This window comes from Podarcis raffonei, chromosome 8, assembly GCF_027172205.1.
Source record: "Podarcis raffonei isolate rPodRaf1 chromosome 8, rPodRaf1.pri, whole genome shotgun sequence".
In the NCBI taxonomy this organism is placed as follows: Eukaryota; Metazoa; Chordata; class Lepidosauria; order Squamata; family Lacertidae; genus Podarcis; species Podarcis raffonei.
This window is the reverse complement of record NC_070609.1, coordinates 81,659,579-81,678,004: the sequence shown is the minus strand read 5'-3', so window position 1 is coordinate 81,678,004 and position 18,426 is coordinate 81,659,579. Positions and strand designations below refer to the sequence as shown.

At 45.2% G+C, this 18,426-nt stretch overlaps 1 protein-coding gene across 6 annotated transcripts in view; it reads left to right on the top strand.

The window, feature by feature from the left end:
• Positions 1-2,453: 2,453 nt before the first annotated feature.
• The window catches only part of SPEN (spen family transcriptional repressor), a 67,207-nt gene continuing 51,234 nt past the window's right edge, over positions 2,454-18,426 (top strand). For 4 of the 6 annotated variants that reach the window (XM_053401119.1, XM_053401118.1, XM_053401116.1 and 1 more), the window contains exon 1: positions 2,454-3,101. In XM_053401119.1, coding sequence (XP_053257094.1) covers positions 3,019-3,101 — 83 coding nt within the window. In that variant the 5' untranslated portion in view covers positions 2,454-3,018. Of the gene's footprint in view, positions 3,102-4,715; positions 4,916-18,426 lie in introns of those variants that run through there. The other 2 variants (XM_053401114.1, XM_053401117.1) reach the window with 2 other exon arrangements.

Genomic DNA, 18,426 nt, shown 5'->3' with positions numbered 1-18,426 from the left:
ATCAGCCCCGATAATTAACTTTTCTCATCCCAGCAATAGCAGCTGAAAAGAAACACTAACATGTGGAGGAAGGTTGCCTCTGTGGAAAACTTCAAAACCTGCTACACCCTAAGTAGCTGTTGGGGCTTAATTTCCACACCAATAAGTGTTGGGGTTTATATCTGCAGCCAAGCTGCACCTCTGACCTCAAAGCCTGTCTCTCTAATCCTCCAAATGGGTGGAATCATGGTTACTTATGAGTAAGGGAAACATACTTGGTACATATTCAGAGGCACTTCATTATCACTTGTAAGAATATAGCAACTTTCTGTGCATCTATTAATTTAATACTCATTCGCTGCAGATAGTAGAGTTATTGTTTAATCTTTACTGATTTTTGGTCTCTCTTTTATAAAAATGCCAGCAGTTAATTTGTTCACTATACAGACCCAATTATCTATCTATCTATCTATGAACGGAGAGCAAGGATGTTTTCCAGAGGGGTGGTTGTGTTCCCATCTGTTCCAGCAAAAACAACAGAGACTCTTGTGGCCCCTTAAGGACCAGCAAATGTATTATGCCATAAGCTTTCATGGTCTAGAGAGGAATCTCCCCTCTCTTTAAAAATATAATGGATAGAGGGGAATAGACCTTCTGCACGAAGGAATTCCTATCCCAGTGGTTCATTCATAATGAGCTTTAAAAACAACAATTAAGAACCTTTGAATTAGGATAACCAAGCTGATCAGTAAATCTAACCTAATTCTCAAGGTATTGCTCATCCCAAATTGCTGGAATTGAACACCAGGAGAGATGGATCTCTCTTGTGTTTGTCTTGTTGGTTACATATATTGTTTTTTGAACGTGGGAAAACTCTTTGTATGTTGGGAAGTCTCTAGTGGGCAACAGACAGCTCACAGCAATCTCTGTTAAAATGTGGCATTTTACGCAGCAGCCATTGTTCTTGTGTTGTGCTTTCCCAGCCTTCATGGGAAACCTCCCATGTGAACTTTTTCCACCAAATAATCCCTCTGTGTCACAAAGGGTTCTGGGGTTCATGCAGAGGAGCGCTGGCTGGGCCTCATTGCCATACATAAATTGAGAGCAGAGTTTTTAATTAATTGATGAACACAGCAGTCCTATGTCTAATTCCTCAGAGGCGGCATCCTTTCAGCAAGACCTAAGCAAGTGTGCTTAGGACTGCAGCCTTAAGGGATAAGTTAAAGGGAGTTTATTGAGAGTAGATGCTTAGGCTTACGTTGTTAATCTCCATAATGTTACATATGAGAAAAACTGTCCTACAGAAAAAGAGCAAACTTTATTTGTATGGAGGTGATGTGTGTATGGGTTGCAGGGCAGGTGTTTATAAGTACTTGTATTATTATAATCTCTTTTAAAAAACAGCATAAATTATATGTATATCTAAAACAACTAAAACAAATATAAGCAGATATGGAAAAGTATACAAATATATAAAAAGAATTAGATCCAGTGTTAGTCCGGCTTGGATTAGGCCAATTGCTTATAGGCATCACCAAATTAGATCCCATGAAATTTCAGGACCCATCCTATTATTTACATGGCACTATCTATATGCACAAGACATTATGCAAATAACAGGCATGACAAGTCCCTGTTCCCAAGGAGCCTACAGTCCGAAACACAGATAAACAACAGATTTTCTTCTTACTATATGGTATAAAAAATAACTGGAAACCTATTGCAGCGCCATGGCTTTCATATATGTGTAACTGTTCATAGCCCCCGAGAAGCCACAGCAGTCTTGGCATTGGCCGGCGAAGTCTTCACAGCTCAGCTTTTGCGACGGAAGTGGCACCAAAACGAAGGAAATGCCCAATTAGAGGTTGTCGGCAGACCTCCTGCTCCATTTTCCTCTTCCAGGAGCTGGGATTTGAGTTTTGGGAACCAACAAATAACTCTGGCAGCGACTTGAATGGTGGAAATAGTTATTTCCACACGATGCGACATTATACCAGTGCGAGGGAGCGGGGAAGCCCTGCCATGCCTGGGATATTCTGTGACCCTTACTGATGGCGCGGGCGAGGAGCGAAGAGAGAAAGGCGACCTTCCTCCTCCCTTGAGGTCTTTCTACTCACTGAGGCTCTCGGAGGGGAAGACAACACCGGCGCCCCAGCCTCGAGGGCGCATGCGCAACAGCTTGAGAGCCTGAGACCGCGAGCGAAGCGGGGAGGCGAACGTTGTGCGCCTGCGCGCTTCCCGCGGAGAAGGCGTATTGGGGACAGCGGGATTCTCTCACCCCTCCCCCACCCCACCTACCTGCTCCTTTCCCGGCCTCCGAGAGCTCGCAGCGCTCGGCCCCCCTCCTCCTCTTCGCACAATACCCGAGAGCGCATGCGCGCGCTTCCTCTCTTCTCCCTCTCTCTCTCTCACACAAGCCCCTTTTTCTCTTCCTTACACACGCACACGCACGCGCTGGTTCGCCGCGCGCCCAGCCGCCCAATGAGGAGCGAGCCTTGAAGCGCGAGGACCCGGGTTGGTGGCGGCCGGCGGCCGAGGGCGCATGCGCGCGCGCGGAGGTTGGGGGGTGAGACAGCGAGCAAGCGAGTGAACGGAGCGAGCGGGGGACGCCGCGGGGGCTGCTGCTGCTGCTGCTGCTACTGCTACTGAGGAGAAATTGGGAAGAAGCGCCGCGGAGGGAGGAGGAGGAGCGGCGGCGGCGGCGGCAGCGGTCCCACCACCAGCGACAGCCGCGAGGAGAAGCAGCAGCAGCAGGAGGCGGCGGGTGTCGGGAGGGCCCGGTGGGATGGTGCCCCCCACCGGCGCCGCGGAGGGAGGAGGCGGCGGCGGCGGCGGCGAAAGAGGAGCAGCGGCGGCGGCGGCGGCAGGCACAGGCCGAGTGCGGCGGCGGCGAAGAGCGGCGGCGGCGGCGGGAAGAAGAGGAGGCTGCAGCTGCTTCTGCTTCTTCCCCCGCTCGCGGTGCTGAGGCGAGCCGAGCGGAGGGCGGCGGCGGCGAGAGCAACGCCCGCCGCGGAGGAGCCCCCATCGCCTGGCAGCAGCATGGTCCGGGAGACCAGGCACCTCTGGGTGGGCAACTTGCCGGAGAACGTCCGCGAGGAGAAGATCATCGAGCACTTCAAGCGGTGAGTGGAGGAAGGGAGGGAGGGGCTGGTGGTGGAGTCAGAAGGACATCCCCGAAAGGGCAGGGGGAAGAAGTGGGGGGAGAGCAGGGGGTGAATAGAAGGCGGGTGGGGGAGGCAAAAGGAGGGGGAAAGGGGTTCCTCGCTTCAGTCCAACGTAAGAGGAAAAGGTGCGTGTAGGGATCTTCCTGCTCCCCCACATAATTTCAACCAGCGGGGGAGAGGAAGAGTGTATTTTATTTATTTGTTACATTTATATACTGCCCTTCATCCGAAGGCCACAGGGCGGTTTACATTACATTTAGTTACATCCTGCCTAGCTCAAGATAAGCTATCCAGGTGGGTTTACCTAGGTAGGCAGGTAGGGAGAGAGAGAGGGGTGGATGGGTTTACCACCACGAGTCAATATATATATTAGATGAATTCTCTGTATAAATAGGGGAAGAGAGACGCACTGGTGGGAAAGGAAAAACCCTTAACGTTTGAAAGGCAAGAGGCTGAGTGAGGGGAAGAGTCTAGACTATGAGCTCAGCCCCTAGATAAAAGTGGAAGAAGGGAATTCCAGACTTAAGGAAGTGGGGGAGGGAACAGGAAACTGAGGCAAGACCTAAGTTATAACAAGGGCAGTTGCTTCTGAGAGTGCGTTGGGAGGTGAAGGCAGGGAACAGTGACTCCTCCAGATAATGAAGGGTTGTTGGTTTCAGGAGAGCATAAGCAAACAAGTGGGGGTGGGGTGGGAGGAAGAGTAGGATAGCTGAATCTTCCATTTCACATCATGGAGGGAGACAGGTTAGCAAAATGAGGGAAGGAGTACCACCCCCAGGGACATGGCAACTATGAGGAATCTTCAAGATGTCAAGAGAAGAACGAGGAAGGTGACTACTCTCACCCCACAACACATAAAGTGCCACTTCCAGGATTGAGGGGAGAACCTTTTCCTCTTGTAGTTGTGTGAAAGCAGAAGAGAAGGTGGGAGGGGTGTGGGGGAGAGAGAGAGATCAAATACCCCTAGTTTGGGAGGGGGTGCCTGCGGAGGCATGGATATAAATCAGGATGGGTTAGGAAGGGAAGGGAGTTTCATGGTTGTCCATGTGGAAGGGAAAACCTAAGATTGGACCTGGAATTAAGTGCCTGATGAGAGAGCCCTTTCACAGGCCAAGCCACAGAAGGCAGATGTGCCTGGGAAAACCTGTCTTGAGTATTATAGCAGCTGCTGCTTTTGCTTGCCCCTACGGATCCGGTAGAATTGGAATACCTTGGATCCAAGAGAGAAGGAAGTTCAGGGGGGCTGGGATTAAGGATCCCCTCCTGCACTTGGAATCTTTGACACTCTAAAGGAAGGAACTTCAGAAAAGAAACTCCAGAGTCTGAGGAAGAAGGATACCGCCAAGTGCCATCAGCATTGTGGATTGGATTTTTCTAAGGGCATCCTGGAATGGAAACAACTTTTACCTGAAGAGGCCTGCTAATTCCTCTTTTCCATATTTTTGTGCCAGCACTACCCACTGATGGAACTGAGGGTTTTTGTTTCTTGGGGTTTTTTTTTTTTTTTTGGCTTTTCAGTGTATCATAAACACAACATGGATAAACTATTGCTGTTTTCAGGGGTGCAGAAGTGTCAGTCTGAACTGTTTATTTATTGATTGATTTTGCTTGCTTGCCTCTTGAAACAATTTATGAATGAAATGTTTGGGTCCTGGTAATTCAAGCACAACTTCGAGAGAGTAGAAGCTGAAATCCTGCTTGAAGCCAACTTCCTTTGGTTTCCTTTGCGATGGAACAGTTTTCTGCCATGGCTAATTCTGAAGACCAGATTGGTATTGTTACTTTTGATATTTTTCTTGCTGCCTTAGGCCCAGTCAAACAAAAATAATATATCCTTGCCTCTTATTCATCTAGCAACAGGTCATATTGGGCTTAATTATTAACTTAATAGCGCCAGCGTGTGTGTGTGTGAGTGTGTGTGTGTGTGTGTGTGTGTGAGAGAGAGAGAGAGAGAGAGAGATTTGTAAGCCTTCTTAGTAGTGGATGGATCCTAGATGATGTATGATTGCAGGAGTAAGCACCATGTTCGCAACTCACTTCTGCTGTTACAGTGGAAGCCTGTTAATGGCATTGTGGAAGGAAACTGATAGGTAGAATTCTAGACAAGTGTTTTGGTCAGCTAAAATAGTTTCCAGTTTGAGACTCTGAAAGGGCTTGTAAATTTCCTTGTAATTTTCTTGCTAATGTTTAGAGTAGGAAAATTATGGAGTGAACCTAATGAGTCACCATGGGAAAAATAGACTTTGTTGCTACCTCATGGGGAACAAGCTTGGCTGGTGAAGCAGGGGGAGAAAGAGTAGAACTCTGCCCTGCTTTATTAAAGGGAAGCTCTCTAGTTACTTGGCCTTCGCTTGTTCATCGGTGTTTTATGTATATTCCGAATTTGTCAGAGTTAACTCATTTTGCAACTTTTAAAGCAGATCATTTATCTCCCTCCTCCCCAGTATTGCAGTTTTTGGTGTGGGGAGGAAGACCAGTGGTGTTACGTCCGATAAACTGGTATTCGTTCTTTCTTCAGTCATTAATTTTTCATTTGTTTTTGTGTTGGGGGGTGAGGGAGGGGAAAGGTTTTAACAGTGCTCCTCTATGCAAAATGCAACATGCATGGGAACAATGGTTCCTTTTATTTCTGCTCGGTTTCCCTATGCGTTGCTTGTTTCTTAGTGTTGGTTTCTGTGGCTGAGAGAGGAAGAGACACATCCAGGCAAACTGTGTGTTGCAGGATTTGCTGTGACCAGCAGCATGTAGCTCGACTTGTTCTTTAGCAGCGCTGCCTGTTTCTAGGGACATTTTCCTGCTTTCTTCCCTGTTCATCTTCCATAGGTTGGGAGAGAGGAAGTGTTCAGGGAAAGGATTCCCTTTCTGAAGTGGTGACTGGTGCAGTGCTTTGGCTGGTGTGAATGCCTTTCTAAAATGGCGGCCCAGTTTATGTAGGGAAGAACAGAGCTGATCTCGGGCTGCACACAGGGAGGTGGGGGAGTGCTAGGAGAGCAGCGTAAGGAGAGAATTTCTCCAGCTCCCTTGTTACAGTTGCCTGAGCTGCGGAGCTTCCTCCAAAACATGCAGAGGGAAAATATTTCTCAGAAAAGAGCAGTTGCTGCTGCAGCATTTGTGGTCACGAGGGACATCCCCTCCTTGCAAGCGGTCTTCCCAGGTTTTGTAAAGGGCCAAATCTGTAAGAATAACCTTGTGCCAAGTGGCATGAAACACAGAATGGCAGACAAAGGATTAAGAAATTAATCTGAATGAATTAAAATCTAGGTATAAGAGGGGCATAATCCAGCCAGTCAGATCCTGGTAGCTGTTACATAAAACTGAAGCAGCTGCCTTATTTCCCATTAAGAAATGGTCAGTTGCCCTATTATTTATTATGCCTTACACTGGAAATACAGATAATCAGAGCTTAAAATGATATGTACAACTAGGCCTGTCTGGTTTTTTTAAAATAATGCTTGTTGCAGGGTAGTGATAGACTAGATTTTGGAGTGGTGATTTTAAAAAAAGACACGATGGGTTTATGCACCAAGATTGCCAAAGGATTTCTCCAGTGAGAATTAAATCTGACTTTGCAGTGTCGTCTTCACCCTGTTTTCACAGAGCATTTTTAATGCTGGACAGAGTTGCCATGGTGCTGTTGCTTAGTGATGGTTCAGAAAAATGGAAGGATCTGAATTAAGTGGCTCTTTCATTTTTCTGAATGTGCCATCAGTTTAAATATAGGTCTTGAAATTTAGTGTGTGTATGTGCTTAGATTTCAGAATCAGATTTATTTGGCTGTTGCATTTGGAATTGGGGGGTGGGTGGGAGCTGGTAAATGCTAAGGTGCACATTCCAGAATTGATATGGCCAAATATGCAAAAGTGTTTTCCATCTGCTTCCAGCTACTTGGATTACTGAATCTTTTCACTATCAGATATCTGTTGAATCGAGTTTCGGTTGGCAGGAGGAGGCCATTGTGAGTACTGTACACTGACAATAGAGCAGCCCTTCCTTTGTATGTCCCTGGCTTGTGTGGGGGAAGGGCAGAGCCCAGTTGCACAATAACTGCCTGGCTGTCTTGTGCAGGTATTGTCAACCCTTTCAGGCCCAGGACCCACTTTTAACCCAGACATGCAACTGGGGACCCATTTATTATCCTTTTACCATAATTTGCATGATGGTAGTGCTCCTTTTATGACCCACCTTGGATCAGGCTGCGACCCACTAGTGAGTCCTGACCCGCCAGTTGAGGATCAGATCAGTATGCTGGAGGATAGCTGTGTTTTGCATATATATTTGAAAGGCTGCTGATAGTGGTTGCCTATAGAATGAATAAGGTTTAATTACAGGAGAGGACCTCTTTTATTTCAGAGTGAAAAGAGCCTTTTTGGATTTAGCTGGGCTGTGCAAAGTTCCCACCCATCCCCCCAGTCTGAAAATAGGACAAAGAATATGCAGAGTCTGAGCAAGCAGTAATTATCATCCTTTAGCTACAGAGGTAAAAAAACTACCTGCTGTATTGCCGGACATAAATGGCAGGCATAGCCAAAATACTAGCCTCTGTTAGCAGCAAAAGGTAAAAAAAAAGTTAGCAGCACACCAGTGTGAAATGCAGTCATTCTAGTTGGTACTGGTGATACATTCTCATTTCAGAAGAAAACACATTCAAGTTGTTCATTCCAGGGTTCTAAAAAAAATGTACTCTAAAAAAAGTACATTTAGGAATGACTCGTTAAAGAGGAAAAAAATTGTTTCCGAATGGGACTCCTAACTCTAAAACCTTATAAAGGGAATTGAGGAGAGAGGCTTGGAAGTCTCAAGTAAACTTCCTTGTCCATAATGCCTTTATTAGGACCAAGCAAAATGTCATAAAGTTGTAAGCTTCTGAATTCTGTAAAATGAATTTGGATACATACCATTTTTATTAGTTTGTGTAAATTTGTGTTTTTGTATATTTGGGGGCTGTTACTGTAATATCCGAATAATGTTTTGCCTGTAATTTTGACAGTTCTTGTGATCCTTTTTTTTTTTTAAACTGCCCTGAGGTTTTGTTTGTGTCAAAGATACTATTTTATTCTTCTTATACATACAGTGCCCTTTATGTACACAGCACTTTACAGAGTTTTAGAAGGAAAAAACAGGTCTATTGCCCTAAAGAATGTACAGTCTAAAACATGACTGCTGGTAAGGGGGCTATGTGATAGGTATGGTGGAGGTGATATGTAATTCTGGAAATACAGATTTTTTTCTTCTTTTTAAGTCTCTTTAAGGTGGTGCATACAGATTATACGTCGTATTTAAAACGGCATCTGAAACTGCTAAGGTACCCCTTCCTTTCATGGTTTCTGTTCAGGGCCTGAGGAGTTGATTAGTTGCAACTGAAAGTGTTTCGCTAGTGTAAATGCATCCAAATCATTTCAGTCATTGACGTACTGAAGCACTTTCCCACTGCTGAAACAGAAGCATGGCAGCCTGCAAAGAGGAGGCTAAATATAGTAACATTTTTCCTCTGCACAAATGCCAAATGTCCACGTTTCTCCATGATTAACTTGAGGAGAAAAATAAGAACCTTTGCTCTCAACTACTTCTGTTTTAAGTACATAAGATAATGTGTGTGTTTAGTCCATTAATAAAATGGTGACTGTTAAAGATGGGCGTCACTAACATAATGAGTGCTTCTCTAGAGCTTGTGCTGCTTCATGTTCACAAGATGCATGAAAAGTGACATCTGAGGTTTCCCATTTCATTTTACCCTTTTTAGGCCCTGAGTCTTATTGTGGGAGAAAAACACCAGTTTGGTATCCTTTAAGACCTGTTTTTCCTTAGGCCTTTTCCTGTACATTCTTTATTTTTCGTGACTTCAAATCGCATACTGTTCCCTCCTCCTTTCTACCAATGTGGTGCCCTCCAGTTGCTGTTGGACCACAGCTCCCATCATCCATGATGTTCTGGCAGAGGTGGGGGCGAGGGGGCTGATGGGAGTTGGAGTCCACAACATTTGAAGGGCACCATGTTGTCTACCTTTGCACTAATGCACATAAGCAGCGCAAGCTGCGTGCCTTCTGGCATTTTCATCCCCCACAGACAGGAGTATGTACAGCTGGATGCTAGCTGTCTAGTCTCTCTGTTCACTGTTCTGCCTCTACATGACTAATGAAAGCCTGAACACGCTTCCAAGGCTATACGGATTGAGAAGGCTGGATCTGGATCTTGTACATGGCTCCCTAAGTAAACTACCACCTTCATTTAAATTTTGCAGCTGCGTGGTGTTGCGTACCCTGTTTTGCAAGTGACTTGACAGAAGGAGGATTTGGTGCAGAGAGGGAATGAGTCATTGGGAAGGATGTAGCAGAGAAAGTAGGCTTTCCTTCTGAAGACGGACAGAGATCCCCATGAGAATAACTGCAATTGATATTGGCAAAGTTTGGTTTGCTGCCTTAATGCTATTGTGTTTTGAATTCTACCCACACCCTCATTGTTATCTTTTGGAGGAAGAGGGGCAGAGTGCTCCAGGTTCTAGGTAGCTGTGGGATCACTGCTATGCTATGGCTGACAGAACTGTTCTGCTCTCTGCCACTTCATGATGTGTAGGATTCCTCAGATCTACATGCTTGTTAAACAGCTTGAGGCTGCTGGTGCGTTTCCCCGGAGAAATCCTTGGATGCTTCCTTCCTGCCAGCCCACTGGACATGAAATGAGTGTTTGAACAGGAGGGGCAGCCTCACATCGTCTGATTCAGCGGTGGATTTTTGGATAGCCTTGAGCGAGCCTCATGCCCGTAAAGTGGGGGCAGCCTTGAAATTTCCTTTGGGGAGCAGTTCTTTGCATTCTGTGACAGTGTTCTATAAATAACATTTCAAAACACATAAAAGCCACAAAGCAGCCAAACCTCTAGAAAGTTTGTGTCAATGGGTGAAACTTCTCGGGCTTTTCCCCCCTTAAACTTCCCACATAGCTGCTTTGTTTCTTGTTCTAGAAGAGCCTGCTTCTAAATAGTCATGATACCATAAAAGCGATACCATGTCTGACATTCCGCAATGTGATCTGCACCCTGTTTTGCAAGTGGCTTGGCTATTTGAGAAAGGTACGCACTGAAGCACATAACCTTCCCAAAGTCAGCCTTGAATTCTGATCCCAAAACTGATTACGCAGAAGCAAGCCCTGCTGCATTAAATGGGACTTGATTCCTAGTAATTGTGCTAGGATTTCAGCCTTTTGTATTCTACAAATTTCTAATTAACCCAAGTGAGCTCCAGGAATCTTAGCTGACTTTTGTGAAACTGGACATGTCTGATAAGGAGGTAATTAAATGAGCCGAGAGAGAAGGCAATCATTATAATCTCTAGCTGTAAACTATCTCCTTGTCTGCCAGATGTAAAACTTCTAGGAAGGCTGAAATTCTTTCAGGGGCAAGAAATATGATGCTGAGTTCATAATATCTCTGTTGTGGTTGGTTGTATGCAGTAAAGCTTTAGACAAAGGTCACTTGTGTTGCAAGATGGGCTCATGGGTTATTTGTTGCAAAGCCTTTGAACTATAGAAGTAAATGTTCTTATTCCGCAAACATTTTTGTGCTTTTGGCGTGGGAGGGGAGTGGTGGTCATACTCTCACTCAGTGTGACTAAACTTGACAAACTAAGTTGACTGCTAATTACATGCGTTAATGATCTGTTGGCTTCATTCTTACAAATGAATAGATAAAGAAAGGGTTGTGTATCTGTTTTCTTGAGATACTGAAGGGCAGTGGTGTAGGCTAGTCATTACTAGTGGCATATGTGCATGTATGTCCCACTGTGGCCTCTAGTTAAGCTAGTGTTGCATCATGTTTTGGTGCAGCAAACTGTATCCTGAAACTGGAAGCATGACTAGTACTTGTAGACGGTGTTACTTAGATCCCTGTTGTATAGTGTGTATGAGAGATAATACACCTGCCTAGCATGGAGAGGAACCCCTCAGGTTGCATACTTCCTTGGTTAACCTTTGGGGGGGGGGGAGTGCCAACAGTGGGCATGGCAAAGACAAAAGTAGGTAAAGATACTGAGCACAGACATGCAATATTCATTCTCCCTGCTTAACAGTTAGGGTTGGAAAAAGCATTTGAGCCTTTATGGGAGCCCAATTATGTGATCTTCCTGGAGATTACAGCTGGGAGGCTTGACCTTTCTTTAGCTGCATTCTCCATCCCTCCCCCCAGAAGAAACCCCAGCAACTACTCTTGGAAAAAACATTCTGTTTGAGCCACTAGACAGATTTTTCCCAAGCTTAATTGTGGTGGGGGTGAAAAGGGGACACAGGGCCTGGATAGGGAGGCCCCATGGGCTGCATCCATACCACTGACTTATACACACACATTCCCAGACCACTTCTTGAAAGGTTTCTTTAATTTATTTTTAAAACTAACATTCCACCCTTTTGTCACAAGACTCCACAGTGAGTTGCAATAATAAATGCATAGAATAAACATTAATAAAACAACACTTGTAAAATTGAGTTGTTCTTGAGATTAAGGCATTCCTCCTAGTGTATTAAAGGCTGGGTGCCCTATTTTATTAATGGTTGTTGGTTTATATTTTGCTATATATTGCCTTGGCTCTTAAAAAGTGGTATGGAAAACTATGTTCCTTATAATCTGATGCAAGGAATTTATTTCATTCTCTTCCCCCATCCCCCACCCTACTGTGTTGTTCTTCAGTGAGCTTGGGTCCCAGTTCCAGGAGCTGTAAGCCTCTTACGGAAACACTCGCCAAGGAAAACAAGGTTGAAGGTGCAGTCCAGTCCAAACAAACCAGGGTCAGACGCCTGGAATCAGTTCAGGTGCAAAGCATGATGCAGAGGCAACGCCAGGCAGCAGTCTGAGGTCAATACCTCAGAGAGTCCAGGCAAAGTGCAGCTCAACAAGGAGGGGAGATGAGGCTTGGAAACAAGGAACCAGTGATATGGGAAGTTACTTGCAACCTGGAGGCTCAAGAGGCAGACTTTGTGTACTCAGACCTCCTAGACCACACCCTAACCACAGTTACTGGTGGTGAAGGAGTTTTAGGGATTACATTCTCATGAGGATGCCCTTGACTCATGAGGCTCTGTGGACTTTGGGTCCACAGAGTATGCTCTGTTGTCAGTCTGGCCCAGAACTGGACCTTTTGGTGCCAACAGATGCAGGGAGTGGGGCTCCCGCCTTCCCCATTGAGCCTCAACACTGATTCTGGAGGACACTGCCTGATCCCCAAGGGCCTTGGCTTGTGGGAACTCTGGTTTTCTCTTCAAGGACAGCACTTAGTGTCTGGTATTGGGTCAGGACTAGTCTTGACATACTGCCACCAATCTCTTGGCTTATATGGGGAAGTCATTGCAATTTGACTCCTGCATAATTGCTCCCATGGTACTAGCTCCGAGTTAGAACTATGCAGAGGCAGTGTTAGAAACTGAGATATGAAATATTATGTTCATTTTTCACATGGTTTAGTCCTTCCCCCTAATATTCTTCAGAGGGGCTCTTCTCCAGTCTTCAAAGAGTGGCTGGAAGTGGGAAGGCAGGAAAAAGGTCCTCCTTTTCTTCCACTCTGCAGTTTTAATCTGAAATCTTAGGCACACTACTGCACCCAGAGCTCAGAAACTGCTTGCCCTAATGAAATTCCCTGTCACAAAATGCGCCTAGAACAATGGGAGTTTTGAACACTGTGCAGAGGTCATGGGGGCCTTGCTTCTGTCAAACCACAGATGTAGGAAGTATGTTGCCTTAATGGTGGCAAGCTATGTTATATTTTGTAGAAAGGAAACTTTTTTTAAAAAGCAAAAGTGCTGAGTACCAAAAATTGAAAATTAAACCTAGTAAGTTGGTCATGTCCATTAATTTCCATGGGTCTGTTCTTAGTAGGACTAATGTTCAATACAACCATATAAGGTTGCAAGTTGATTCACTTGTGAAACATTTCCCAAAGCAACAGAAGCTGTTCTGACATGTGTTGTGGTACCCTGAGACTTTCATTGTGGTCTGTGGACAGCAGCCTTGAGCAAGTGCAGCCCCACAAGTGGTAACGGTCTTTGGTTTCGCCACCAGTCTGAAGAAACACAATTTTTAAAGGAAAGCAAAAGAGAATCTCTAAAACCAGTAGGTGGGGTGATCTCCCTTTTGGCAAACTTTCCCCATGTTAGGGAATTCTTTTCACTTTGGGAACAGGACATCTCTGATGAGGCTGTGCCAAGATGGCCTTTAGGACACTTGAGTGACATCAACCTGACTGTGAGCTACATTCAGGTAGATATGGTTTGTGTGACAGCTGGGCTGTCTTTGGCTGATGCATTTGATGGTTCCTGCTCCTCCCTCTTGATTTTCAGAACACCTCTTTTCTGTTTGTGTAAGTCTCCTTAGCCTCATGTTACAATGGGAAAACACAGGACTCTGACCTATTTGCGCCTGCTGCAAGAGCAACCAGAGGACATAACATAGTCCTTATTGTTCAGGGGCCCAGCTTGTATTTCTAAAACTTACAACTTGTTTGAAGACTCAGGTAGAACTCTGTGTGCCCACATGTGCTTCTCCCTATACCAGTGCAAGTCTTATGCAGTTCCAACTGGTGCCATGACATGTTCAGAAACGACTCTCGTTCTCCGTGGCAGGAAGTCTTGTGTCAAAATGATTGCTAGGCTCATGCCTTGCCTTTAGTCTTGTAGTGCTTGATCTGCACACCTATGACCTGGGACAGCAGGGTTTGAATCCCCACCCTGCCATAAAGCTCACTGAGTGACCGTGGGCCACTCACCATCTCTTAGCCTGACCTGCCTCAGAGGTTTGCTGTGAGAATGAAGGTAGAGAGGAGGAGAACCATGAGATCACTGGAAGATAAATGTGCTGTATAAACCAACCAACCAATATTTTCCCCACCCTGAATTGATGCATTGGCAAACTAATCAAAAACCTCAGTCCTGCATACTTGCACCTTCACTGTCTCCCCTCCCCTTAAAAAAAATGCCTGTGCTCTTTAGCTTCACGGGAGGTGTGGTGTGTGTGTGTTTTAATTCCAAACTGGTGCACTGATGATCCTTGAGAGTGGGTGGGTTGTATACTGCATTTGAAAATAGCTGTCATCTGCCATTCTTTCGAGGATAGACTGGAATGATGCACAGTCTGAAATTCTGTCAGCAGCTTGAAAACTGGCACTGGCCACCCAGATCTGTGGATGCCAGGAAGAGCTGCTGTGTGCTCCTTATGTGTCTGTGGTGAAAGCCAAAATGCACTGGCAGCTTAGAGCTGCAACCAGTTCAATTTAATGCCACCGAAGACTTCTTTGGAACTGAGCTTTCTTGTTTTTTCAAAGGCAGACCACCTCCAGCTAGTTATCCCTTGATTTGAGGGAAAATGTGCAGTGTTTAATCTGGCTAGAGGGGGAGAGCTATATGGAATGGCCTTTTTTTTTTTTTTTGGCAACACCTCCCTTTTAGGTTAACCAAAAATGCCCTGGATGTTGAGGCCATTGAACTTAAGCATAGTTTTTGAAAGAGGGATGCACACTGCCCCGGAGAACAGTTCTGAGGATGACCAAGTGTCATTTCCTTTACAGTAATGCTTTTTTGCTATATGTTCAGCATTTATCGCAGTGCAGTCAGTGTGATAAAACTAGCCGCTTGCTAAACATGCCTGTGACAACAACTGCTTAGCAACTAACTAACATGAAACAAGTGTTTGATGTTTTGATGGAGCTTATAGTGAAGAAGTAGGTACTGTTATTCTTTGCCTGGAAGACCTTCAGCATGCCTAACTCCTCTGGATTTATCATCTTAATGGTGTAAATTTTATGTGATATAGAATTTTCTTTTGTGAGCTAGGGCAGATCCACACCAAACATTTAAAACAGATCCAACATACATTTAAAGCACATGACTTCCTCAAAAGAATTATGTAGTTTTCACCATACAGAGCTACAGTTCTTTGTACCCATAACAAACTACAATTCCTGGTATTCCTTGGGGAAAGCCATGTGCTTTAAATGTATGGTATGGAGCTGCCCGTACTTGCCTGAAATTAACATAGATAATTACTAGGACTCCAGTAAATATAGAGGAAAGTGCTTGCAACTTCCTTACGTATTTTTATAGACATATACAAGCAGACTAGTGGGAAATGGTAACAGGCAGCATAAGATTATTGCCCTGCTCTGTGCATGCCATTAAATCAGTGTATCTGTAGGTCTTCCAGGACTGCAATACCTATAATTTATTTGGGCATTGCTTTTTTAAAAAATGTGTGTGTTGCTAACCGGCTTATGTGCCCATGGGATAGTGTGTGGGGGGGAGATAGAGATTTTAATTGAATAGAATATATGCATTCACATTGTCAGCAGTGCTGTTGACCTCACTTGGTTGGGCTGTGTTTGCATGAACAAAGATGAGCAATATGAACACACCTATAGTGCTTAGCAAGAGCCTATAGTACCTGTACATGTGTCTACGCACCCTCCTCCAATTCTGTGATAGATTTGAGCAAAGCTGGTGTTTGTCTAAAGAAGAGTGACTTGTAAAAATGTGAATGGCAGGTTCTGGAATCTCCCCCCCCCCCAACTGCCACGTTTAGCACACTTTCTTTTTGGTTAAATACACATTGCAGCAGTTGTGAATATGGTTTTCTCCTAATCAGTGTTGTTAATTAAGCCAATTTCTGCCTTGAGCCCTTGGAATCTGTTGCCAGCAAATAAGCAGCAGCAGTTTAGTTCTGCTTTCAGTAGCTTGGGAGAACCTAGTTTTGCAAACCACAAGCTCTCTTTCACAGCTATGCTTTAAAAAGGACTAAATTGACCAATAATGACTGTACAAAATGCATGTGTGAAATCTAGATATTGTGTTAGTCTTTGGAATGAGTACTAAGTTGGATTCAGTGATAGAATATTGACTTTTAAACTTCCGGTCACCATATCCCTGTTACCATGAAATGCCTATTTTTGGAAAACAACCCCACATTGGCTCTTGCTCTTTCCGTTTATATTTTGTTAAGCTGTCCTATTTTTTTCTGGTGGCCTTTGCAGACTTCTGTCTCCCCAGATTTAATGTCCTCAGTGTCGTAATCTTTTGTAATCAGTTTTACTAATTATAGTTAACAAACAAAAATGCTAACATGCACGTCATTAACTTAGGTTGCTATGGAGTGTGATGATGGATTATTGCAGACAGCTTCCTCAGGTCTCCCCATTTCCCCAGTTCAGCTGAGGCTTGTCTCATGGTGACACGTAGCCTAAGGATGACAATGAAGAAATCTACTTAATTAAGCCTGGAAAAATACCACCTGCCCCAGGATCCATTGTGGAGGAAGAAAGAGGAGAGGGGGCAGCACATCTGCCCTCTTGGCTTCTTTGTGGTAGCCTGGTCTAAGGTGAATGTGCTGATCATGTTTAAGTCCAGAAAAACTGGCTTAGCATGGCCTTGTGGTTGGGTAATTGACAAGGGGCCCTGAGTCCCAGTTTTGCTGTCCTGTCTTCTGTAGCCTTCAGGTTCCTTAAAGGAACAGATCAACTGAAAGGTCTTAACTTGTTCCAGAGAACTAAGAAAGGGGCTTCATGCCCCCAGAGGATTGCAGAAAGAGCTTCATAGAAGACACTGAAAAGCAAACCATACAATGAGACCAGCTTGTTTGACATGCTGCGAGTTACTTATTGATTAACATGAATTATGCAAGGTGGGGAAGGTTGCTAAAAAAGAGCAACAAGAGGAGCTTTGTTTTCATGGGGATCTTTAGAGCCAGCATGCAGCAAATTCTCCCTCTCCCCCCTTGCTCTGTTTTTTATCTGTTTACTTCTTGGAAAGGCTGAGGTAAGTAAAGAGAGATGGAGGAAGCGTTTTCACAAGGGCTCTTTTCAGCATGGTGAAGGTCATGATGGCTCCTGTCCTTTTTGTGTCTCTTTCCCAACGAAGGTTACCCTCACAAAAGCTTTTCTCTGCTGTTTCTCCTTCCTTGTTGTGGCTCTTGCAAATGCCACTGTGAAAAATGCTCTCCCTTTCCTCCATTGCCTGTCCTCCGGCAGCCCTTCAGAAAGCCTCTCTTCTCCTTGCCGTGCATTGTTCTGCTGCAGCAAATGATCCCGTGATGCAACATTGCAGATCTTTTCCCTCCCCTCCCTTCTGGATCAGATAGCATGAAGCAATGCAGCTCCCCTCCCCGCGGGAACTGCCACCACAGGAGCAGTTTGGAGAGTAGCCAATGGGTGGGGCTGGGCTGGATCACTAGGCAGATTAATCTTCACGGTGGGTGACTAAAAGGTATGTGCAATTAAAAAGGCGCAGGCGATGCTAGGGCACAGATTGAAAGCCTTCCTGCTCGCACAGCTGCTTTGTCTTGAGGGTTGTGTGTATGTTGGTGAGGATGTGTAACTTTTACTCTCTCCTCCTTGAAAAGCAGCTGCCACATGCATCCCAGCGGCTTGTTGCATGAGAAGACATGCTGTGCCAAATAGTTACACAGCCCTGAGATTTAGGTGTGGGTGAACAAGTATTGTGCAATCTGTTTTAGGGCTGAAAAAATTAGGGCAATCTTTGTGGTAGTAATCTGGCAATAGTGTCTCCAGCTGTGCCTGGTTTTTAAAACTGTAGATGGAGAAATTGGACTGCATAGGTTTCCTTCCTCCCACACATATTGTAAATTTGGCCTGTGCCTCTGATTATAGGAAAGTTCCTTAAACCAGCACAGACCATTTCTCCATCTAGCCTAGTATTAGGCTCTCTAACTGGCTGTGGCCCTTTGGGCTCTTGGATTCAGAGGCCTTTCCCGTCATCTGATCCTGAAATCTCCAGGCATTGAGCCTGGGACTTGCTACATGCAAAGCATGTGTTCTGCTACGGAGCTGTGGTCCTCCCCCCCCCCTTTGATTGGCTGTGCTGATTTCGAATGAGCTTCGTGTAGCTAGCAGAGATTTCAAGGCTGGGAGTCCTACATCACCCCATCAGTTGTTTTTGAAAACACTTAAGAGTCATCTGAACAGACCGTGCTCTACTACCCCCTGCACTGTACGAGGTTTCTACACCCCATGAGTCTTAGACCAGCTAGCATTGGAGAACTTGAAGCAAGTAATAACCCTCAAATTCTGTGGCGAGCTTCTGCTTCTACTGAAGAGCATTAGTGGCCCCCTTGTTCCCTGTGGCAGAGATGTAGGGCCTTTCCTGGCAATACTCAGCAGGTTTCCCTTCCTGTGGAACTTCTTTGGTGGTGCCAATTCTCACACATGGATGAATCTGTGGATATCGCTAGTGTCTATGAGCCCGGAGAGAGAATGACGCTGAGGGAATTGTGCTGCTGACACATTGTTGTCAGTGGTCCCTCTGT